Genomic DNA, 26,485 nt, shown 5'->3' on the forward strand with positions numbered 1-26,485 from the left:
GAGATCACTTTTATCCACCCAGAAGTCACAGGTTTGGAAAAAGCAGGTTAGTATGAATATGAATACTAGAGATGTTTCTAGAATATCATACACCTGTATTGTAACTAATTTCCATCAATGATTTATTTCCTAACCTGGAATGATTTTCAAGCAGAAAACCCTCTGGACCATAGGGTCCCGAAAGTTAATTGATATGAATGAAATGGGCTATAAGAGCCAGGGAGCTAAAACGTCTCTAAAAAGAGGGTCTTGATATTGCCATGTTTTTGAATTTTTCAAAATTCGTTGGAATTTCAGATTTTCAGATGATATTTCTTAATCTTTAAAATACATTGGTGTCCAAATTTTACAAAAGCACTTCCGTGGGTTGGTTTGACCCATAGACTACCCGTTTTCCACTATCATGTATGGAAGAAGAATGGACTATTATTGTTGAACTGAATAACTGAAACTGGAATAAATGCAAAGGAAGATGTTCTGTAGAAATGTTTATCACCCATTACAAAATTACAGTACACTTTGCCTCCAGTGCTGATCCATTAATGGGAGTTGGGTTGTTTGGAGTGGAAGTGCAACATATGCATAGCACTTTAAGTGCTTTAACTGGTGACCTACAGACTTTTCCTTATGAATTTGGTATACTGATTTTAGGTATTAAACTGCCAAATGAATTGACCTCATTTTAAAGAAACGAATATCCAGCTTCCACAAGGAATTTGGGATTTGAAGTGGTCTATATGTAGGAGAAATACATATAATAAAGTGACAAAGTGTACATGAAAATCAGAACCAGGGACCATACTGGAGTAGAATATGAGGGCAAGGTCATGAGAAGAGGTAAGGAATGAGTTATAATGAGTTAGAGAAAGCTGGTAATAGGATATAGGTTGTCCACTCCTAAGTGTATGCACTGGTATTTTTCAAAGTGTTACCTTGGACCAGCTGCATCAGAAGCATCTGGAGTGCTTTTTAAAAAAAACAGATTTCTGGGTTACTCTCCAGAGCTACTTAACTAAACTCCAGGGTCAGGATGTGCGTTTTTAATAAGCTCTCAAATGATTTTCATGTAAACTGAAGTTTGCAAAACACTGGCCTTTAGTTTGGAGTCTCTGCTTCCTTGTGATAAAATTAAGACGATGTACTGAGTCCTCGGGAAGAGAAAAGATGTCTCTCACACACACACACACACACACTTATACACACCCATGCATCTTTCCTAATATTATATAAAAGGAATTTCCCACATAGGGCTTCTGAGTGATTCAGTAGATCATGTCCTCAACAGTATATCTAGAACAAATGCATTAATGCTCGTCAATAGTGGTAGGGTGTGATTTCTAAGGTCAAACTACTGGGGGATTTTCAAATGCTAGCTCTGTCAGTTCATGGCAGTTTGACCTTGCACAAACCATTGACCTTGTAGTTTCGTAGGGACGGTAGTAGTATCTAACACATAGTGTTATGGAGAGGATTCAGTGAGGTAATGTATGCAAAGTACTCAGGACAATGACTGGCATATAGCAAATCCTTAAGCATTTGCTATTATATTTTATAAGGTTAATTATTGTAATGTTACAAGTCTATGCTATAACTAACTTACTAGTTCAGGCTAGGAGGAATGCTATGCAAAATATTTTTAGTTCCAAAGATACTCTTTTGGGTGGGTTGAAACTATTCCATTGACTTTTGCCTACATTATTACGGCTTTTAGCATAGAGTTCAGCTGTTTGATATTGTACATTTTGTTACTACTAACTATGAAGCACTCTTGATCCCTGACAGGTATTTTTTCCCTAATTGGTTGTTAATGCTGAACTTAGAAGGAATTTGTAAAAGAACCCACAAGTAAATTTTGCTAATCCTAGAGCTTTGAGTACTCATATGAAAATGTTCAGAAGACAGGAAAAGGCAAGTTTTATTCTTTAATGATACTTGGGTGTTCTTGAACTGAATAGCTGAAACTGGAATAAATGCAAGGGAAGATGTTCTTTGGCACTTCTGTAGAAATTCTAGAATTACTGCTTGATACTACAGAAAATATCGATGTTTTTCACAGTGAAGAGATGATTATAAACAAATGAAGCAATCACTATGAATGGAACAATAGTTTTGGGTAGGTTAAAATTATCTTTATTTAGGATACATTTTAGAGAACACTTCATAAATTATTGGGATAACTTCTAGCTGTATCTAACATAGGCCATTAACTTGATTCCTTATAATAAGTATTGTTGTCAGGGTAGCATCTTGCATATAAACTTTAACCTCTAATTATATGAAATGCAGGAAGAATGATGATTGTTTTCATAGATCAGGTTTAAAAATGATGCTTAAAATTTTTTTGTATCTTTCCCCCTCCCTAGAAAAGGGTCTGTTTTATTCAAATATAGCTTGTCCTTCTGTCAGTTGGTTTTTGCTGATGCAAAAGGTAGTTTCTCTGCTTTAGAAATAGCAGTTGCTTTTAGGAGATGCATTACTTGGTTGGTTTCCATGGCAGTTTTTGGTTTTTGAAATCAGATGCAAATCAGGAATGGAAGCATGAAGAAGGTACTGGTGAATTTGAGGAGTAAGTGCCAGCAGTTATTCATTTGCTTAGCTACAGATGTTGGTTCTATTAATTTAAGTCTACATTATAAATTTAATTTTCTAGAATGCATTGTTTGTACTTTACCAGTATGCTGCCATCTGTCTTAGGGTTTAATGAGTGAAAAACTTAAATATACTGAGGTACGTACCTCTGTAGTGTTTATCACGTAAGTTTCAGTTTTGGGGTTTATTCCTCATTATCATTTTACTCTGTTACTTGGTATAGAAAAGAAAATTAAAACTTTAAGACAGAATCATTATTCTCTATCAGATTATCACTAATCTTACATTTTATTTTAATTATTTTTTTGTGCTTCTTTACTCCAGAAAGGAACAGAATAGAGATGACAAAATGATATCTCATATAGTAGGTATTTAAATCTTTTTCTTTTCATCATGACAGCCTACCATTGAATGTATTTTTAAAACATTTAAATTTGTTGCCAACATTGGAAAATCTTGAGAGTTCACATAAAGGTATTGATTTTTTTCACCTTCTTTTGAAAATATAGAACAAATGGCCTTGCTGGGCCAATGTACTTATATGATGACATCAATTGTACCCTCTAAAAGGGCTTTTCAGGTCTTAAACCTAATTGGTTTTTCTCCTTTAATTGTACTTGCCTTATCCCCTTGTCATCTGAGTTCGCTTGGAATATAGACAAAAGCACAATTTTAGGAAATCCAAAAGTGAGTTTGATTTTTCCTTTCTTGGTCATATATCGAATGACTTTGGATGTAAATTCAAGCCAAAGTAATATGAAACTTTTTAAAAAGTTTTATTATGAAAATAGAAACTTGCTAAGGCCTCATTTCCATTGAGTATCAAGGTGGGAAATTGTCACCCAAAATTTTGCCATCCTCAAGATGATCACTTACGTTTTCATTTTGAATCACCCATTATCCTTTCCATTCCTGTTACATTGTAAAATTAACGCTCCACTACGATGACTATAAACCAACTTAGAACTCCTTGTTTTATAAGATGTTTGGGTTATCCATTGTCACCTGACCAGTCGCCATCAAAGCTTTGTGGATATAGCAAATGAGAATTATTTTATTATTTCTCATTGTTCTTATAGGTTTGTAATTTGGGGAGTGCTGATCTGGCCATTGTTAACTCTGGGTGGCAGTCAGATCATGGCTGGAAGTGCAAAAGCAGGGGTCTAGAACAGCTGAGGGCTGACCCAGAAACTCTTTTTCCGTATAGTCTCAGAACATCTCCATGTAATACAGTCTTTTTACCTGGGCTAGTTTGGGCTTCTTCAGAGCATGGTGGCCTGAAGGTACTACTTAGTTACCACATCAGGACTACCAAGTGAGTGTTCCAGCAAGCTGGAAGCTGAATCTCCTTTTTATGACTTAGCCTGGGAAGTCACATGATACCATTTTTACTATCTCTGACGGTCCAAACAGTCACAAAAGTCTGGCCTGTTGTTAAGGCAAGAGGACATGGCCTCTACCTCTTTGTGAAAGGAGTGTCAGAATCACATTGCAAGAAGAGCATGCAAGATGGGGGACAGTGTTGTGACTATCTTTGAGAATACAATTTGCTATAGGAGGTCATAATATCTTCGATGTTATTCCTGTTTCTTTTTTTAAATTTGGACTTCATAAAAACTAGGCACATTAAAACATTCCATATATAATATGTAAATGTCTTATACAATACTTTATTTCAGTTATCTAGAACTCATTTATATCTGACAAACTTACATATCTGAAACACTAACAAAGAAGTGTCTCCGAACAACTAATTTAGGAAGTAACACAACTAAGTTAGGATGTAACATTCTGTGGAATTGGATAGATGATCTGTTACAAAGCACAAGTTTAGGAATTAGACATACCAGGGTTAAAATCTCAACTCCATTATCTGGCAACTGTGTTACCTTGGGCAAATTTGTAAACCTTTCTGAGCCTTAGTTTTGTCTGTAACAAGTAGACAAGGATAATGATACCTCAAAGTTTCCTCCTGGTGATTAAGTGATACAAAGCATGATCTACTAGAAACTCTTGTCAGTGTTTAATCCCTTCCCCTCATCATTGTTCCAGTCTGAAACAATGTGTATGTATTTCTAAGCCCTACAGCTGCAGAATTCCTTTATATCTCTTATTGATCTCTGATAGTCTCCTTAGACTTATTTATCTTTCTATCCCAAGATCTTTCTATTACAGGCATACTATAGAATAGTAGGAATTGAGTTTTGTTTCTTCGTTTTTAATTTTTCTTGATAACCAGTTAGTGTTTCATTTATTGTAAAGAATGAAAACTTAGGTTCTCAGCTTAATTTAAACCTCAGCTACAAAAAATAACATTGATGTTTTTCAGAAAAATTACTTTGTTGAATATGTAATATTGACAGCATAAAAGGCCAGTGGTATCAACTGTCAGCCCGTCCAAGAATTAAGTTCTAAATATGTATTTTCTATTGCTTAATCTTACTTTTCTGTACTTTAATCCCATACTTAAATTCTGTGCTGAAGTACTTTCAGTTAATATTAATAAATCCCACATACTTTCATAGCACATTACTGAAAATTATATAAATGAAGTATGGTACTATGTTTATCTTACTCAAAATATATTGATTTTTATTTATAATTGCATCAGAAACTCAGCAGTATAGGAAATAATCATTTCCCCCTCCTTACTGTTTTACCTGTTTAAAACGCCAGCACTCCTTCAGATTTTTTACATTTCTGTAAGTGTAGCTTTTTATTTTTCGTAAGATAAATTTTTATAATTTGTTGAACTGTCAGTTTGGTTGAGCCATCTGCATTATAGCTTAATTTTTTAAAGCTGTATAGCAAAACAATACACTCTTACTGTATTTTAGAAGAATTATTAGTATTATTTACTTAGTCCTAATTATTAGTGTAATTAGTATTATAACTCCCTGGCCTGCAATACTCTTCAGAATTTTTATTAAGAGAAAGAAATTATTGGTAAGTAATGTTTAATTTATTTTAACTGAAAGGCTGATGAACTGTTTATGTTTAAACTGTTTATGTTTGAACTGTTTATGTTTATGGACTTAAGTACTGATATTAAAGAAGTTACTGTCTTTCTTACACTTAAATTTTATTTTGAGAATTATGGAAAATTAGGTTGCTTTAAATCATTTACTCTGTCATTACATGAGGCTTTTTGCATGACTGAAATACCTGTAATTACTGTGTCATTTTTGTCATAGTTGACTTAAAGGTGTAACTATAATAATCACGAACTAAATTCTTGGTGAGCAGCTGTGTAAGGCCATTTTAACAGCTGGGGTAACCCAGCTCAGCCTGTAAGAGTTAAGCTTAATCATGAGACAGGTTATGTTAAGTCATTGAAGACTTCATACTGGGCATTTCTGAAATACTTACAAAATTCAGTAAGATAGTTGGATTTTTGTTTCATCTTAAGTACTTTTTAAAATGCTTAATGAAAGGATGAGGAAAAGTATTTTAACAACTAAAGTTCTTAGGCACAAATATAAATAAAATCCAAAGTTTACGCCTTAAAAAAAAAAGTCAAATATACTCTGTATGGTAGTGTTTAGACTACTATAGTCAGTAGGAGAGGAAAAAAATATATAAACACACACATATTATTATAGTATAATATGGAATCAGAAAAATCCTGAGGTTATTTTTCTTGAATTTCATCTTTTAAAAATTTATGTAAAAATCATTATGCCTGTACCTTTTTTCCAATAAAAATGTTTTCGTATTACTATACAAAAACATTTATAGCACAGGCATACATGCCTTTTGTAAAAGAAGTCAGACACAAAAGAAGCAGCAATGCATTTTATTTAGATATATTTTATAAACTGGCTATATTGTTCACTAAACTATAATAAAAGAAAGCTCACCAAATTGAACCTTCTTACAAGAAGGCCATGTGCGTAATATTATTAGAGCTGTAATATACTTATTTTGTGTGTGTGTAAATTTAAGGGGTACTGCAGGTTTTTTTACAAGGCTATATTACATAGTGGTGAAATTTGGGCCTTTAGTATACCCGTCACCCAAATAGTAAAATTATACCCATTAAGTGATTTCTCATCTCTCAACATCCTCCCTGCGTGTCACTCTTCTGAGTCTCTTAATATCTATTATTACACACTCCATGTTCATGTGTACACTTTACTTAGCTTTCACTTGTAAGTGAAACGTGGTATTTGACTTTTTGTTTCTGTGTTGTTTCACTTAAAAATCATCTCCAGTTCCATCCATATTGCTGCAAAAGACATTTCATTCTTTTTTATAGCTGAATGGTATTCCATTTGTGTGTGTGTGTACACACATATATATGTGGGTTAGTTATCATAGCTGACTTAAAGGTATAACTATAATAATCACACACTACATTCTTGGGCATCTTTAAAATAATGATTTCATTTCTTTTGGGTAGATGCCCAGTAGTGGGATTGCTGGATCAAATGATAGTTCTATTTTTAGTTCTTTGAGAAATCTCCATACTGTTTTCCATGGAGATTGTACTAGTTTGCATTCCCACCAACACCGTATAGCATTTTTTTCCTCTACATCCTCGCCAACATCTATTATTTTTTGTCTTTTTAATAATAGCCATTCTGAATGGTGTAAAATGAGATCTATTGTGGCTTTACTTTGCATTTCTTTGATAATTAATGATGTTGAGCATTTTTTCATGCTTATTGGCATGAGAAAATATGTATGTCTTCTTTTGAGAAGTATTTATTCATGTTCTTTGCCCACTTTTTAATGAAGTTATTTGGTTTTTGTTGTTGAGTTGCCTGTAAATTCTGGATATCAGCCCCCTGTTGGAAGCATAGTTTGCAAATATTTTCTCCCATTCTGTAGGTTGTCTTTTCACTGTTGATTTAGAGATGTAATATACTCTTAAACCTGCAAGGGACTTAATCTCAATCATCTGAGGAGAAGTCAGACCATCTATTTCTATTAATATTTAGCCTCCTTTTTGTAGAAACCTGAAGTATAAACTCCAGGTAATTGTACTGCAAGACATTAAATAGTTAAGGTTCTTGAATCTTGGAGTTTCTGGCGTACCGTGGGATAGTTTTGTCATCTGTCAACTTATAATTTATTAGCACTTGTTTTGGTTGGTTTTCTGTATATCACTTTTTAATTTATAATGTATTTTCAGCCAAATTTTTTGAAATAACTGGAATATAAAACAGCTTAAATGTCTAACATTGAGATGTTGATTCCATAAATCAGAGCAGTTACAATACCTTATATAATCTAGTATTCTAGCATTTTTATTTTGAAAATGCTACATATCTGTGTATATAGGCATGTACATGCAATGCTTTTATTTTGCAAATGTCCAATTATCAGGTCACATTTTTATAACACTTGTGTATGTTGTATGTGCTGCTTCAGAACCCAAGCATATTTCTCTTAGTTAGGGGCTGTCCTTGTTGCCCAAATAAAGAAAATTAGCAGGGAAGTGCAGTGTGCGACCCATTGAATGTTTACATACATATAATGTCTCAAATACATTGTAATTGGAAGTTGTAATCTGAGTGAGCACTTTGAGCATGTAAATAAATATCTTTTAGAACATGTTTAGTAATCATTTTAAATGTGATTTTCATCTTAAAAAATTTTTATTTATTTGACATACCTTTTGTGAATACTAAAACTTAAAAAAAAAAAACAAAAAAAAACTAAAACTTTAAAAGGTATACCAACCAGGCATGGTGGCTCACGTCTGTAATCCCAGCACTTTGGGAGTCCAGGGCAGGTGGATCACAAGGTCAGGAGTTCGAGACCAGCCTGGCCAACATAGTAAAACTCTGTCTCTACTAAAAATACAAAAATTAGCTGGGCGTGGTGGCAGGCACCTGTAATCCTGCTACTCAGGAGGCTGAGGCAGGAGAATTGCTTGAACCTGGGAGGCGGAGGTTGCAGTGAGCCGAGATTGCAACACTGCACTCCAGCCTGGGCAACAGAGCAAGACTCAGTCTCAAAAAAAAAAAAAAAAAGAGTATGCCATATTTTTTTCTTTGATGCCCTATCTAATTGTATTTATGGTTCTGCATTTAAAGTAATATGTTGCTTGCTGGATTTTTTTTTTTTTACAGTTATTGCTTATACAAGCTTGATAGTTAATTTATCATTAAGCAGAGGGTTTAATTTCTTGATTTCTGATTGTTTTCCTCCATGTTTAAATTGCTCCATCTTCAACCATGAATTGCTTTCATTCATGAATTGCTTGGTAGGGAAATACTTTAACACTCTGATATCTATGATGTTAGGAAGATTAAAAACTGATTGTTAGAGAAAATAATCTGCCTTACTCTGTATCTGTGAATAAATGAGTATACTTGATAATACCATATTATCTGATCAGAAGGATTTTGATTCTGATTTATTGCACTTTAGTAATGGCATACTTTTTAGCACGTGGGACTTTCTGTTTCTACAACAGAGAAAGTCACTTGTTGCCTGAATTCACAGAAGCAGTGAATAATACTGAATTCAAATAACATATGTTGATATTCTTCCTGTGGAAGTTTTTGAGGTAAGACTGAAAACTCTTGGTATAAAGTCAATTTGAATTTGCAGGGAGATTTACATCTTCTGAGTGATTTGTTTTAGCTGATTCAGGAATAATATATGAAAAATGGAAAATCTTTGTGCTGCTCATACGCTGTAGCTTTGGTCAGGAGCAGTTAAATTTCTAGCCTTTTGTATAATACTGAATGAAAGAAGAGATGGAACTCCAGAGTAAATTGCTGTGATGGTATTTTTCTTGTTGTTACAAGAGAATTGGAGTGCTTGGAGTTGTAATGCATTTTACAGATACCGTATTGGTGATATTTTGTTACATGTAACATTTATATATAATTGTTTTTGCAGATGCAAATTTTTAGAAGAAAGAAAATCAGGAAGTGATAAGTGGGCAAAATAAGTTACCTTATATAAAGACCTTTTCTTTACTACAAGTTCCCTAATATTTAGCCTTTCTTGGATGATCAGTGATATCTGGAATCTTAAAATGCTAAGACACTATGGCTAAGATACTACAGCTTCATTTTTTGGCAAAAATTTTGACAGAATAGAAGTCTTTCTGAAACTTACAGATAATATGTTTTAAAATATTCTTTTCCAAAGTTATTGTAGATGGATTTTAGAATCTCTGCTTTATTTGCTGGTGATTTTAAAATTGGAAATGTTATCTACAAAGCTCTGTGTGATTTTTGATTCCATTAATAGTAGTAGTGATCATAATGGCAGTTTAATTAACACTATCGAACACTTACTAGATGTGAAGCATTTTTCTGTATACTTATATCAACTAATTTTTAATCCTCACAACAGTCCTATGAGGTAGGTACTGCCTAGGTGAAATTGAGACACAAAGGAATTAAATTAAGGTCATACCTGGTAAAGCCGGGATTTGGACTAAGTCAGTTTGGTTCTGGAGTCCATGCTCCTACCTACCATATTGTACTGCCTTATTATTTGTGGCATCATCTTTAAAAGAGCTTGTCTGTTTTTAAGAGTCTCAATTTGGGTAGTATTAAAGAGTATCTTAAATGTTTTTAAGAGTAGAATTGAGACTCAGACTTTATCTTTTCTTGAACACATGGAATTAGCTGCATTTTGAAGTATTAACAGTTGGTGTTCTTATATACCTTGTCTGTGATTTCCCTCATTTATTAGGGTTTTTGTCTATATTTGAAGGTTTGATATTTTGAGTGTTTCGTGTTGATTGGGAATATCGCTTTAGAAGTACTGTTACTTGAATCCTCCAAAAAATGGAACTTGTAGTATATGTATTTGGAAATTAGTACTCACTTTGCCCAATCACTGATAATGTCTTCTTTTTCCAAAAATATATCATGACAAACACATGATTCTGTTAGTGTTTGGTTTGCCACAGTTGCAATGCCCTGTATTATCCAGTTGAGGGCAGCTATTTACTGATTAAAAAAAAAAAAAAAAGTTAAATTAGGATATCACCCCTTTGAGCTTACCAAAACTCGGTATCCACTAAAAAACTCAACATTCGAGGTACAAACAGCCTTAATTATGTTCACTTATGTTTTGTTTCTGTTGTCATTGTAAATTATTTCATGAAAATGGAAAGCCTAGTTTTAGTTCTTAATAACTTTTGGTCTCTTAGAAACTAGAAACTGTTGATTTTAGTTTTAATTTTCCCACTTTTTTAAATTTTTAATTCTAAATCTTTCCCCCCACCTCCAGGATCAGACTCATTGAGATTAGGGATTTTTCTTATCTTTAAAATGTCTGCATGTAAATACATGTGACTTTAGAGTTCCTTGAGGGCTTTTAAATGTAAAAGTGAAAAATTACAATATTCAATAAATTATCTTTATTAACCAGTGGAATAACCACTGATTGTTAACTAGATCTTTGATTCATTTTTCCAAATGCCATGAAGGTGTTAAACTCGTAGAATATATCACCCTCTTCTAGTTTTTCTGCACTGGAGTATCACACAGTTAAAATTGTATCTTCTGTGTAGTTCAGGAAAAGAAATTCAGAGGGGTTAATTATCCAATTGATTTCAAAGATATCGCTGAGACAGAATTGTTTTGAAAATAATCTCAGACTACAGAAAAGTGTTGTAATATTAACAAAATAGGTAGTGTTAGTAACTGAGATAAGGATATTCCATGGGAACTACTTTAGCAAAAGGGATTGTCTAATGAGAGAAGGACAAAACATGACATATGTTTCACAAACAAAATGATTAGTCTTATGTTGGAAAATAAAGTGAGCATCTAAGGAGATGCTAAGAGTAGCATGAACCTAGTAATCATTCTGCAGGGTAGTAAGTTGTCTCGTAGGACTGTAGACATGGTATCTTGGATATCATTGTCACTTTTTTTCTACTACCAATTTATAGGTTTCCAGCACTCTCATACTATCTCTTCTCTCTCCTAACCTTAGATCTCTCGAAGTTTTTTTGGTGATGATTGTTCCATTTTCAGTCATTTACTTTTTTGTTTAAAAACATTTAAAATTTATGGTTAAATATCCATAACATAAAATTTAATATTTTAACCATGTTTAAGTATACAATTCAGTGGCATTAAATATATTTACATTGTTATATAACCATTACCACTATCCATCTTCAGAATATTTTCATTTTCTCCTACTGAAACTCCGTGCCAACTAAACACTAACTCTTATTTCCCCCCTTCCTGCCTCAGACAACCACCATTCTATTTTCTATCTATACGAATTTAAGTATTCCAAGTACCTTATATAAGTGGATCATACACTATTCTTTTTTGACCGACTTATTTTACTTAGTATAATAACTTCACCTCTATAGAGGTGAGTATAATAACTCACCTCTATTCTTAACCCTTTAACAGAATATATAGCCTACCCATTCCTCATGCTATCCTTACGAGGCATAATTATAACAAGCTTAACCTGCCTACGACAAACAGACCTAAAAATCACTCATTGCATACTCCTCCGTAAGCCACATAGCCCTAGTAATTATAGCTTCCCTCATTCAAACCTCCTGAAGCTTCAGTGGCGCAATCATCCTTATAATCGCCCATGGACTCACTTCTTCCATACTATTTTGCCTAGCAAACTCAAATTACGAACGGACTCATAGTCGCATCGTAATACTTTCCCAAGGGCTCCAGACTCTACTTCCATTAATAGCCTTCTGGTGATCTGCAGCAAATCTTACCAATCTTGCCTTACCCCCTACTATTAACCTAATAGGTTCATGCATGTTGTAACATACGTCAGAATTTCCTTCTTTTTCAGAGCTGAATAATGTTCCCTTGTTTGTATATGTCACATTTTGTTTATTTATTCATCAATTGAGACTTGAGTTGCTTCTACCTTTTGGCTATTGTTAATAATGCTGCTATAAGCATGTGTATACAGGTATCTGTTCAAGTCTCTGCTTTTAATTATTTAGGGTATATACTCAGAAATGGAAATGCTGCATCATGTGCTGATTTTATGTTTAATTTGTTGAGGAACTGGCACACTATTTTCCACAGCAGTTACATTCATTTCACATTGCCAGGAAGGATGCACAAGGGTTCTGATATCCCCACATCCTAGCCCGTGCTTGTTGTTTACTGTTTTGTTTTGTTTTAAAACCATCCTAATGGATGTGAAGTGGTAACACATTGTGGCTTTGATTTACATTTCCCTAATTAGTGATGTTGAGCATCTTTTCATGTGCCTGTGGCCCATTTACATATCTTTGGAGAAATCTGTTTTTGTGTAGCATTGATGCCAATGATTTTGCATTTTTAACTACATTTTAAATTGTGGTATAAGAGAAAGGTCTACTAGTAGGAATGGGACTATTTCGTGTATATGGATTGCCTTCCCAGCAGCCTGCTTTAATATTTAGCGATGCCAATCTTTCCAAAGTCAAAAAGAAATCACCCATTTCTAACTTTCTCCTTTCAAATCCTCTCTTGTCTCTGTCAAAATTCCTGCTGTAAAACTCCGTAAAAGCTTGGAAGTTAAAAGTTGGAAGGAGAGTTAACTGGAGCTGACTGGCTGTTGGAAGAAGAAATATAGAATGGAAAGAGAGAATAGTTGATTGAGCACTGTGAACAGTTAGTTCACAATTATTATCTACTATCTATTAGAAATATGGATTATAGTATAAAGATTAATTAATACTTGCACAAGTGGTTAATTTAGGGAAATATTTGAGATAATGCTGGAAAGTTTAGTTTGGCGCCACTTCAAGGAGAGTCTTCATCTCCAGACTTTATCTTAGGCCTTGGAGAACCATTGAAGGTTCCTGAGGAGTAAATGGCACACTGCATCCCCTCTCTGTGTTTTAGGAAGATTTATCTGACCATACTATGAAGGAGAAACTAGGCACTAGGGATTTGCAATGGACTGGCTAGTTACTCTCCATTTTACTATAATTACTTCCCATCATAGATTACTTTATAAATAAATACACTTTTTACATATCTTTAATCAATTGGGTGACTGTTACACTTTCAAGTATAATTAATAAGTTTTTCAGAATTAAAGAGATTGACAATTGAAAACTCTAGTACGAAGATTAATCTGAAGTGTGTATTAACAGCCATTAGAGAACCAAGAGTGTACAGTATTTAATGTCTAGTGAGTATGAGATAAAGAATGGTGTGTATGGAAAAGGGAAAGAGAGCACACACTTGAAAATAATGCTTATTATAATATATCTAAGGTAGAACAAACATGTATGTGTGGGTTTTTTTTAACCATATGTAAACACCATCCTTAAATTTGAAACACAATTCAAAACATTCCTAAAATATTAATGCTGACATTTGGATAAGGAAGACTTAATAGATACTCAGGATACAATGTTTGTTTTTTTTTATTTTTTTAAGTAAAAATTTACTTTCACTTTCTAGGAAACACTCTTAGGTTAGTTAGTTGGAGAAATATTAAAAGGGACCTTACAGCATAGCCCTGCTTTGGTTGTGTTCACATTACTGACTTTGTATGAGAGGTTCACCAGCTGTTTGACTGGCAGGAGCAGGAGCTTTCACTTCAGTAGTTTATAATTCCTGGCTATTCTAGGATAGTTTGCACTTCACCAAGCCTCAGACAGGTCAGGACATTTGGTAGGAGAAGGTTGAAAGACAAAAGCAGCAGGCCTTGGGTTCTCAGCCTTTTTAAAAACTATTAATAAATATATATTTTTTAAATTTAGTGGTTAGAGCTTTACTTAGTAATGTGCCTGTATTACATGTAGAGAGTATTCGTCAACCAAGAGGAGTTTTAAAATGTCAAAACCGGGAAAAGCTACTCTAAACCATGGCTTGGTTCCTGTTGATCTTAAAAGTGCAAAAGAGCCTCTACCACATCAAACTGTGATGAAGATATTTAGCATTAGCATCATTGCCCAAGGCCTCCCTTTTTGTCGAAGACGGGTAAGTCTCACACATTTGAAAAATATGAATGTTTATTTAAATGAAGTACTTTGGCCTCTTTCAGTGAAGAGATGCCTCAAATTTCAATTGATATTTAAAATTAAAACTGTCAATGCATTATGTAGCCAGTAAACACTTATATAAGTGATAGTTTTATAATATGATATAGATCCTAGAAGATAGGGTTACCCAGTTCACCTTTTTGTCTCATTTATTTTTCATGAAATTAGAATCCTGCAGATTTATCTAAAATTAGTAAATGTAAAAAGGTATATTTTGAAATACGTTGACAAATATTAACACTATAAATTTGTAGTTTTTATTTTGCATGAAAGGCAAAAAGTTGATGGTATTCTCCTTATACATGGGAAATATAGCTGAAATTTCATTCGTTAAAAGGTATTCCAAATCCTTAGGCTTCTTTGGCCTCTTAAGCTGTATTTTTTTTAATTGCTATTCCTTACATTTGAACTTAATAGGAACACTACTTTTTGCTGTTATATAAAATAAAAATAGCATGCTATTGTGTGGCAGTCACGATATGGTTTATATATAGACAATCCTGAACTCACAAACATTTTGTAGAACTTGTATGGTCTATTGGATGTTTCTCAGGATTACGTACTCCTCTCCCCCGTACAACAAGTTTTAACCCTATTAACATGAGCAATTTTTTGTATTTCCTGAGTTAATTGAAATTGCCAGTTTCATATTATTTATTAGAGTAATATATTTTTAGATCTAACATAGGTTTATTAGCCTGAAACAAACAAACAAACCACTGCTTGGGATTAAATGACTGTATTTGTGTATATCAACACTGTTAGGGTTCTATCTTTTTGTGCATTCCTTAAAGTTTTATTTTGTTTTTAATCGATACATAATTGTACTTTTTCTTTTAGCTAAAGGGAAATATTCTATTAAATAGAATAATCCATAACACTGGAAGAATATTTTTCCTCCTTAATAAAGAGAATCTTCTATTTGCTGGAACTTAACCTTCATAAAAACACATTTTCTAATTAGCTTAGTTCTTTTTGAGTAGTTTCCACTTCTACTCCAAACAAGTGGCAGCCATGTTGGAAAACTTTTGCATGAGGTTAAAATGTAATACAATTTAAACATCGAAAACAGAATACAAATATCCCCAGCACCCTCTTGTTTCTTTTGTACTTTACTGTTTTAAGAAAGTGTTTCTTTTATTTTGTCTGCTTTCACCTTATCATTTTAATGGCTTCTTCTGAATGAGGTCACTGCTCTGATTTGAGCATTTTACAGAGGCCTCTAATAGCTTTAAAGTCACTAATAGACTAATTTATTATCTTATAGCTCTGTAAAACAAAATACCAATAAAATAAATTTAAAAATTGAGAAAAAGAAGTGTAGGGCTTTTTAAAATTAAAGGGTTAAGATGTTAATCAAGTTAATTTTCTTTTTATTGAATATTTTTAATAAACTTAAATACATATGGGAGATTGCCTCATTATGTTACAGTATATATTTCCTATCTTTGTCTTCTAACATAGACATTAAGTTTAAAAGGCATAGGAGAAGATTCTGTAAGATAAATTAATAGAGAACTGTAAGGCTTCCCTGAGGGCTTTCTGGGGTCACTATTTAATTTGACTTTTCTAGGTTACTGTGTTATGTTAAATTATAGTTACAGCCTTGCAGTTATAATTGCAGAATAAAACTAAATATTAAAAATGAAATTCGTACTAAAAAATTTTTAGAAGATATTTAAAAAACAAAATGAACACATTGAAGTTTAGCCTGCCTGCCAATAATTTACTATTGCATAACTCATTGACTCTGACTACTAGAAATATTAGAGGGATTGCGAAATTATATCCTTTCTTTCCTTTTTGCAAATGGTTAGTTGATTTACATTTTCTTTGTTACTTTCACATTTTTCTTTATTAGAAATTTTAAAGATATTTTTAATATGTTATAATTAATAATATTTTGTAACTGACATATTGTATGACTTTTACGTTGGGTAGTTTTACTTTCTTTCAAGCAGATTGCTATACACATTGACAGCAAAGCACACAAAGCAAACACTCTTCTGTATTTTGCAGACCACTTTTTTCCAAGTCGTGAGCTGAATGTAATCTGTAGTTACTGCTTGTGAGACTATATGCAGTCTTGATCTGTTAGGATTTGAAAGCATGGTATTCTCCTTCCAGTCATCATAGATACTGAATCAAGTTAATGTTTGCACAGTTAATATTTTGCACAAAATAAAAAAAAGTTTGAAAATAGTGGAAAAAGTTTTAAGATAGTAATAACTATAACTTCAATTTATATCTCTTCAAATATTTTCAGGAAATTAATTTACCTTACTATTAAGTGTAATATTAGTACTGGTAGTTAATGTATTATATAAATTATTCTAGTTGTTCATTTGAGATAATTTATAAGCATTGGATTTAATACTAACAACAGTAAATAAATAGCAACCTAGCTATTAATCATTTACCTTCAAATGAAAATATTTTTAGGCCAGGCATGGTGGGTCACGCCTGTAATCCCAACACTTTGGGAGGCCAAGGTTGGAGGATTTCTTGAACCCAGGAGTTCGAGGTTACAGTGAGCTGTGATGGCGCCACTGCACTCCAGCTTGGGTGACAGAGACCTTGCCTCTGAATAAAAGCTAAAATTAGCAGAGAGAAAGAAAAAATGTTTTTAGTCTTAAAACTCATAATTTGTTCATGTTTTCTCAGATTTTCCTGGTCATAAGTATCAACTCAATACTTACTAAAAATAAGTTCTGCAGGTATTTCTTAGTATCAGAAAAATTTGGGAATATAATTTTTAACTAAAAAAAGCCTTGGTTGTCTTTTAAGGGAAGAGAAGTTTTACAGGAAAAAAATAATTTAACCTATAAATTAACTAGGTAAAGATATTTAAAATAACTAGTTATTTTATAGGTTATAGAAAAATAACTTTTTTATCTGAAATTAGAATTCCTAATTATAGTAATGTTATATTTCTTAAATCCTAAGATGCATTATTTTTTCACATTGTAAGCATATATGAAATAAGGATACATCTTGATGGCACTAGATAGCTTACCTAGCAACATTTTTTTCTTTCTAGTAATAAGAGAAATTATATTAAGATGCATCTTACGTCTAATAATTGCATGGTTTTTTGTTTGCTTTTTGCAAGACAGTGTCTCACTCTGTCTCCCAGGCTGGAGTGTAGTGGCACCATCTCGGCTCACTGCAGCCTTCACCTCCTGGGCGTAAGAGATCCTCCCACCTCAGCCTCCCAAGCAGCTGGGACTACAGGCACACGCCACTGCACCTGGCTAATTTTTGTATTTTTGTAGAGATGGGGTTTCACCATGTTGCCTAGGCTGGTCTTGAACTCCTGGACTCAAACGTTTTATCTGCTCGCCTCAGCCTCCCAAGTGCTGGGACTACAGGCATGAACCACCATGCCCGGCATAATGATTGTATGTTGAAAGAAAATAGACTTTTAATGTGTAAATTTCATCTCTTGACTCATTTTTGTTTGTTTGTTTGGAGCACTTTCAAGCATTTAGAATACTCTCTTAAAATTATTCTTCAGTGTTACTATTTTAGTAGATATTTCCAAATGACATGCAATTGTTGGTTTATTTGGGACTTAAATATTATCAGGTTTGACTGTGCTGGTTTACAGACAAATACTGTATTTAGAGGGCCTCATATATTCTTGAGTTTGTGTAGCATAGGCAGCAGCAACACAGGAGAGAATGGGCTAGAGCTTTGGTGGAAAGGGTGGTGCGCAGATAAAGGACAAGGATTTATGCATCTGAGACCCAGGAACTCAGGAAGTAGTGAGATAAACAACTGATGTTTCCAGTAGTTGAAAACAATTTCATAGTGATTATATTCTATATCAAATTATATTCCAAATACCATACTTAAAATTATTTTTCTTTAAAATAAAAATAGAAATAAAAGTAGAATATTTGTGTGTCATTTGAAAAAGTATTACAGTCACGTCTTATGTATCATCATCTTAAATCAGGAGTCCATATGCTTTTTCTGCAAAGGGCCAGTAAATGTTTTAGGCTTTGTGGACTGTGTAGTTGGCCTCTGTTGCACTCAGCTCTCTCTGCCTTTCTATCATGAAAGCAGCCACAGACAGTACTTAAACAAATACGCAGGACTGTGTTTTAATAAAATGTTATTTATAAAAACAGTGAAAAACAGGTTTTTACTGTTACAACAGTATTGTAGTAAACTAATTTTCTTTTGCATACAGCTTTTTGCTTATGTGTAAGTTTCATTTTATGGTGAGTTTTTAGAATGGGGTTCTGGAGCTTTAAACCATTACTTTCCTTTATAAGACTCATTTTCTCTAATTCTTTTGTGTTTGTGGGAGGAAGAATTTTATTTTTGTGTATCTAATTACTCTAAATTTATTTATTTATTTATTTATTTATTTATTTTTGTTTTGTTTTGTTTTGTTTTGTTTTTATTTTGAGACAGAGTCTCACTCTGTCTCCCAGGCTGGTGCGATGTCAGCTCACTGCAACCTTCTCCTTCCAGGTTCAAGTGATTATCCTGCTGCAGCCTCCTGAGTAGCTGGGACTATAGGTGCCTATCACCACGCCCAGCTAATTTTTTTTTTTTTTCTTTTTGGTATTTTTAGTAGAGATAGGGTTTCACCATATTGGCCAGGCTGGTTTCGAACTCCTGACTGCAGTTGATCCACCTCCTTTGGTCTCCCAGAGGGCTGGGATTAGAGGTAGAGCCACCGTGCCTGGCCTAATCACTAGAATTTTAACATACTGCTTTTTATTACTTATCTTCTAAATGTATGGTATAATAATGGTATTGATGATTTCCACCATTTTAAGAGCCAACTATGTATTCTAGGTACTCCTCAGCTACTTTTTATATTTTATTTAATCCTTAAATAGTTTAAATGTTAATGAAACAATGTAAGTTTTATCTCCATTCAGTAGATGAGAAAACTGAGGCTCAGACAAGTTAATAACTCTCCCAGTTTTCCAGGCAGTTCGTAACACTGGTATTTAATCTCAGGACTCTCTAATGCTGCAGGTACTAGCTCTTCTTTTACTATGCTCTGTAACATATACATTTATTTTCCTTATGAACTTAACACATTTCAACTATTAGTATTTTGTAGAGTTAGTCTGAGGGCCTCTTGCTGTTGACATTGCTTCTATGAGACAATACAAAGTTTCAAACAATTGACTTACAAATAATTTTTGTAGCACGGTCCCTTTATAAATTTAAAATTTTTTGTGTAATCTCTTTTAAGTTTTTTTTTTTTGTTTGTTTGTTTACTTATAAAGTTATCCCACAGATTATGTAACAGTTTTAGTCATGAAAAAACTGGAAATATTCAGACCGTATGCATGTTTGTCCTGTGTCTTTTTGTAAACTGAGGGGTGATACTTCAGGGTCCGGGGTCAGGCAACTGAGAACAGGGTACCTAACAGGTGACTATCCTCAAAAGACAATGCAGTACCATTCTCATCGGTTAATCAATTAGTATGTTTGACAATTATGACCAAAAAAAAAAAAAACACAGCACCTCTCAGCAATACTGCGTTAGGTTCAGGTTTTTCTTCATTGTTCAGTTGTTCATGATAATAATCAAGCCTGCATTCAAAATTTTAGTCTTCTCATTCAGACATAACCTAATTTGTTGTTTTTGTATGTATAAACTTCAGTTAGTTCAAGGGGTGTGTAATTTTAATCTATTATGCTCCTGTAGTAGACTGTTGAGTTCGTTAGAACCTTTCAGCAAGGTCTGCTAGGATTAGTAAACAGTCGTGCTGCTTTTGTTTCAGAAAATAACATCTCTAATTATTCTACAATAAAATTTTCATTAATATGAAGATTTTGTACATACCCAGAACACTGACCATCATAAGCTCTGTTGGTAAAGCAAATTTGGGAATTATTACCCTCTCAAATTTGGTAATTTAACGTCCTCCAAAGTCTGAGTTCAATGGCTATATAATGAATTTTTATTTCCCTCCAATATTTAATATCTTTTACTTCTCTTCATAAAGCTGTTAGACATGTTAAATATATAATGTAGAAAAGACACTTGTCTTTACAGTTTCCTAAATTATTAGTAATCTCACTGGTTAGAAATAACCACAATGAGGATTTTAAGCATATCATTTTTAAAATAAAACTGTCACCTTAATTCATTTTTAATATACTGCTAGTATTTTCCCATGGCTGTAGGTATTCAAAAGTGTATAATCTGCCATATAAATATATCATATTTTTCACTATTGTTGATTTAGATTGTGACCTACTTTGAACATTGTTACACACAAATTTAACCACATCACTGTACACAGATTTCTAGAATTAGTTTTATTGGGTCAAGGAGTATGAACTTCCTTAAATTCTTGAAAAATATTATTAAATTTTTTCAGAAAAAATTGTATCAGTTCAAAAACAACATGGGGTTTCTAATGTTGTTACAAGACAAATTATAGTTTAAAGAACATTTATTCTTATGGCAAAGTTCTGTGGACTTTACTTAGCTGATACTGTATCATTATACTTCCATGTTTGTTTTTCTAGGTTTTCTATGAACTGAATTTTCATTTTGAGAAAATAACAATATGTGCTTTTACTTAAGGCCTCTTTTTTTAATTAATTTATTATTATTATTATTATACTTTAAGTTCTAGGGTACATGTGCATAACGTGCAGGTTTGTTACATATGTATACTTGTGCCATGTTGGTGTGCTGCACCCATCAACTCGTCAGCACCCATCAACTCGTCATTTACATCAGGTATAACTCCCAATGCAATCCCTCCCCCCTACCCCCTCCCCATGATAGGCCCCGGTGTGTGATGTCCCCCTTCCCGAGTCCAAGTGATCTCATTGTTCAGTTCCCACCTATGAGTGAGAACATGCGGTGTTTGGTTTTCTGTTCTTGTGATAGTTTGCTAAGAATGATGGTTTCCAGCTGCATCCAGGTCCCTACAAAGGACACAAACTCATCCTTTTTTATGGCTGCATAGTATTCCATGGTGTATATGTGCCACATTTTCTTAATCCAATCTGTCACTGATGGACATTTGGGTTGATTCCAAGTCTTTGCTATTGTGAATAGTGCCGCAATAAACATACGTGTGCATGTGTCTTTAGAGCAGCATGATTTATAATCCTTTGGGTATATACCCAGTAATGGGATGGCTGGGTCATATGGTACATCTAGTTCTAGATCCTTGAGGAATCGCCATACTGTTTTCCATAATGGTTGAACTAGTTTACAATCCCACCAAGGCCTCATAAGGAAAATATATCAATTGATTAAAAAATTATTTGTCACTCATAGTAATGATATTTTTTATTCTTATAGGAGATAATATTTGCCATAGACTTGTCACCTATATTATTTTCAACTGTAATTTTCTTCAATTATTCTCATGGTTTTAAAACTGTGATCTGTGTTTTTATCTAAATAGATGACCCACATGTATGATTTGATAATTTATTATTGATTCAACGTATTTTTTATACGGCGAGTCTTCTTATGGTTGTCTCAGTTTTTGTCACATTAGATTATACTTTTACATTTCTGAATTTTAGCGTGGTATCTTTACAGTGTAAGTGACAACCTCTCCCAAAGTATATAGCTATTAATAATCTCTACTGTAAGAGTACTTCTCATGCTAGCAGGAGCAGCTGCCAGAAATACTTGCCTGTTTCATATAGCACTGTTACTTAGCATTACATTTCTGTCATAGCTTTGTCATTTAGCCCCAATCCTGGTTTGCCTTAAAAACAAAACAAAACAAAATTCTAGTCTAGCTATGATTAATTCTCATTTAAAATAGTTGTAGCAAGTCTCCTCTTCTAAAATGCCTTGATGACTAAAAGGGATTTCATGAAACTCAACATCACTTTCATAGAACTCTTAGCCAAGTAAAAATATATTGATACCTCCTTAACATACAGAAATGTAAAACCTTTTAAAAGCCAGCATCATCCCCTCCTCTCCTGCAAGTAGTCTATTTGGTATCTACTGGTTACATTTATGCCTCTGTTTTTCTATATCCTTTCCATGACTTCATGGTCCAGCTTACCTCTCTCTTGAAACCTCCCTTCTGGCACTGATTTCATCCACTGTTGTCCTCATCCATTAAATGAAACATATTGCAATTATTGCTGTTATCTTTGGTCCCTAGGCATACTATATGGGCTGCTCAATGATGTTATATGACAACTTAGTATAGATACCTCGTTGGTTAGGTTATAAACTCTTACAATTCAGAGGTTATTTTTAATACCTTTTTATGCTTCCAGAGATATTTAGGAGAAAGTTAGTATAAATATTTGTATGGCTGATTCATTGAAGTGTCTGTTAAACTTGGAAAAATCTTTAAGGAATTTTTGTGCTGTAAGAATGTGGCATGTTTTTGTTTACTAAATGTTTTTAAATGACTGTGCAGCTGTGATTTTGAATATTTCATTTTCTAAATTTAACGAAACTCAGATACAGTTTGACACTTAATTTTAAAAGTAATTACTGCTTACTAATTTTGAAAATGAAAAAGAAACACACACGGTATAGTCATTTAGGTGGTACTTTTGGCAGTCTAGATTAGCTCCTAAATATCAGAAAATGCTAAAATAGAGAAAAAAATATAGTACTTTGAAGAGAAGAAAGAATAGGGGTGGTGGTATGAACAAATTTAGAGAGGGAATTTGATAGGGTACCTGTTTTGTGGTGGGGGTTTTTTTATTTTGTTTTTGTTTGTTTGTTTGAGTGAGGAAACTAAAATGTGGCTTTCTAAGCTTCTCTTCCTTGCATATATCTTCCATTGGTACTTGGAAAATATAAGCATTTCTAGATCCTTTGATGTTTTTTATGGTCACTACTTACTTTATCAATAAAGGCATTAATTACTGTTAGTTACCACATATCAGATCATTCTATTTCAGATCCTTTGATCTTTTTCTCTTTAAGAATGTTGCACACATCATGCATCAACATGAGTAAGCAATATAATTGTCAGTTTTCTTTGCATTCTCTGTGTTGTGCCAGCCACCGGCTGTAAATAAGATGATGATCCCCCATGCCCATGCACAAATGAAAAGTCACAGTGATAAAACTAGAAACAAACCATTATAGTACAAAATAATAATTGCTTAAATGGACCTACATACAAAGTACTGTGGGGGTATGAGGAGGCACCCAGAGCTCAATATGAGTGGTTCAGGAAGGGCTTCACAGTAACCTTGAATTAAAACATGAAGATGTTTGCTAAGTAGGTGATCAGAGGACTGATAGAGGGAACTTGTATCATTGCTTGGGATCATGACTTATGTTTTTTCATATTAATTATACTGCTGCAAATCACATTTGTCATCAATTTATTAATGTTAATGTCAGCTAAAAAAATATGTGTTGAGCACCTAGAGTGGAGAACTTTCCTAGAACCTGGAGATATAACAGTGAACTTGACAGACAAAGGCCATGCCCTCATGGAGCTTAGATTCTAGTTTAGGGAGACAGAAAATAAATACTACTGTTAATATTTTGATGACAATAAAATAGGGTAATAAAATAGAGTCTGATTTGGTATGTAGAAGAGGCACTAATCTAGTTACTTTCTATACATAAACTCATTTAATCCTTAAAATCACCCTGTGGAGTATGTTGTGTTATACCTGTTACACATAAGGAATCTCAGGCCGAGGAAGGTTCTTGCCCCTTAGCTGGTAAGTAATGTGGCTGGGACACTAATTCAAGCAATCTTATTCCAGCATCACAGCCACTGCAGTATACAGATCTGGAGTAGGGATTTGTTGAACAGCCCCTTAGTGTCCATATGTTTTAAGGGTTAACTTTTGCCATATAATCTTGGAATTTTAAATGTATAATTCTCACCTTTCCCAACAATTTATGATGTTCTCAATATCTAATTACTGATAATACTGCCTTCTATATGTTTTTGTCATCAGATGATGTTTTAGTATTGGGTTGTGCCTGAGTTGACAGATATGAGTACAAAGCGACTTAGCACATGATTTGTAAATCTGTAATTACACTATGGAAACAATTCCTATGAATTTGTCTTTTATGTAACAAATTTTTAATTAGGTAACGATTTGTATAATTTTGACATCAAAGGACAAGGCTATTTAAATTTGTAAATTTAAACTAAGTTATGTTTTACAGAAACTAACTTAATGTTAAGGCTTGTAATATAGAAGACAGATGAAAAATATGCTAAAAATAAACTTGGAACTAAGCTTCTGGCAAGGTAAACAAGTGTGAAATAAGTCCACAGTCCCTTGTCTGCAAAGTAGAAATCCAGCATGCTCTGAAAACTAGAAATTTAAAAATAAAGGTAGCAAAACCTAACCCAAACTAACATAAAACAATCACCTTTATTATCTATCTAAATATTCATATATTTTGCTGGAGAAATATTAATGTGTGATATACTGGAAGTGTTCTATAATAAACAGTATATGCACTCTGTTACCTTTCTACAATTCAGAATATTCTGAATTTAGGAACACAGCTGTCTCCAAAAGCATGGAACTAAATCCAGAGACCTTAGAGTTTTACAACTGTCACCCACTCATAAAAAACGGAACACACTTTGAAATGTTACAGTAGTCTGAGCTTTATCTTAAGTCTCTGAGTACATGTATATTAAATATTTTAAAACATACATATATAGATGAGTACCTAAAGTTTATTAACCTAATTATAGGCTATTATAACCACATAATACAATGATAGTTTGGAGCTTTTATATTACTTTTCTTCAGTGATTAAAATACAGCTCATGCTAATAGACTTATTCTTTAAATGAGGGTAGAGAACCTCAACCACATTTTTTTTAATTGTCCCAGTACTTTCATGGGAAATTAACACCACAAAATTAATTTTAATCTGCTGATATTTAGTATGCATACTGTGTGTGTTGCTACTGTTACAAAGATGAATAAGACAGCACACCTTTCTCTTAAGTAATCCACAAACGCCTTCATGTCTCTTACAGACTTGTCTCATCATCCACATTTCATGGTCACATATCAAAATTAGATGAACATAGCTTAATTAATTTATTCAACAAATAAGCATCTACTAATAGCCAGGCCCAGTTCTAGGCACTTGGGATACATTAGTGAACAAAATGGGAAAAAAAGTCCTTTCAATGTTTTAGTGGTCCTGAGAAGTCCTCCAAGGCATGACAGTTTGTGCCAACATATAGTGTGTCATCAGGCTCCTTTATTAAATTATACACTTTTCATTCCTAAATTATTTGGTGATAATTTGTATTATAGTTTTTTCATATGTATATATAACTACATACATGTACATACAATTTACCTGATTTGATAGAATTATGTTAGTGGCCTTATTGAAATATATAATCTGCCAGTTTTCAAATACTGTTAGATAGTATCTATTACAAACAAAATATTATTTTGATGCTCTGAAAGGATAAATAGGATTCCATTTAACTCCTTTTTTAAACATTTTTGCAAAACAATTTTCTTTTGGTGTTTTTAATAATTCTATCAAGCACAGCCTAGTGATTTCTTTCTGAATTATTCCTGGATCAGAATTAGACTTCTTGCCTTTTTCCATGCCACTATGGAAGTTTGCATAAACTAACATGTATCTCACATATAAATTAGTTATGTAATGGTAGATAAAATTTATGGTATATATATTTGTGTTACATTTGTTATATTTTGGTAAAAATAACGGTAGATATAATTTAAAATTTTTTAATATGATGTTAATTTTACTATAGAAATAGTAGTGGAAAGGCCCAGCATTTTTGGTAAATGACATTCTAAATGTTAGCAGTTTCAATTCAGTTATTTCCTTTCACAACTACCTGTTGATGCAGCACATCTCTTATTTATATGTATACTATTTTATTCCTAAAATATCAAGGGTAAAATTATTAAAGTAGGGTTTTTTAAAGTCAATATCTTAGATTAATAAAGTTTTCT

General features: G+C 33.1%; 2 protein-coding genes and 1 pseudogene across 9 annotated transcripts in view; 2 read left to right on the top strand and 1 right to left on the bottom strand.

Annotated features, from left to right (window-relative positions):
* The window catches only part of LOC126954972 (peptidyl-prolyl cis-trans isomerase FKBP1A), a 1,061,339-nt gene that overhangs the window by 658,770 nt on the left and 376,084 nt on the right, over positions 1-26,485 (top strand). The gene's annotated exons all lie outside the window — the stretch shown is intronic.
* LOC126954384 (uncharacterized) overlaps positions 1-26,485 on the bottom strand; it is a 545,369-nt pseudogene that overhangs the window by 137,248 nt on the left and 381,636 nt on the right. The window lies entirely within an intron of this gene.
* The window catches only part of FBXW7 (F-box and WD repeat domain containing 7), a 209,966-nt gene that overhangs the window by 134,098 nt on the left and 49,383 nt on the right, over positions 1-26,485 (top strand). For 2 of the 7 annotated variants that reach the window (XM_050791070.1, XM_050791069.1), the window contains exon 4: positions 14,315-14,492. The exons of the other annotated variants lie outside the window; for them this stretch is intronic. In XM_050791070.1, the coding sequence (XP_050647027.1) occupies positions 14,315-14,492 (178 nt within the window). The remainder of the gene's footprint in view (positions 1-14,314; positions 14,493-26,485) is intronic. 7 annotated transcript variants of the gene reach the window in all.

Source organism: Macaca thibetana, chromosome 5 (assembly GCF_024542745.1).
Source record: "Macaca thibetana thibetana isolate TM-01 chromosome 5, ASM2454274v1, whole genome shotgun sequence".
Classification (NCBI taxonomy): Eukaryota; Metazoa; Chordata; class Mammalia; order Primates; family Cercopithecidae; genus Macaca; species Macaca thibetana.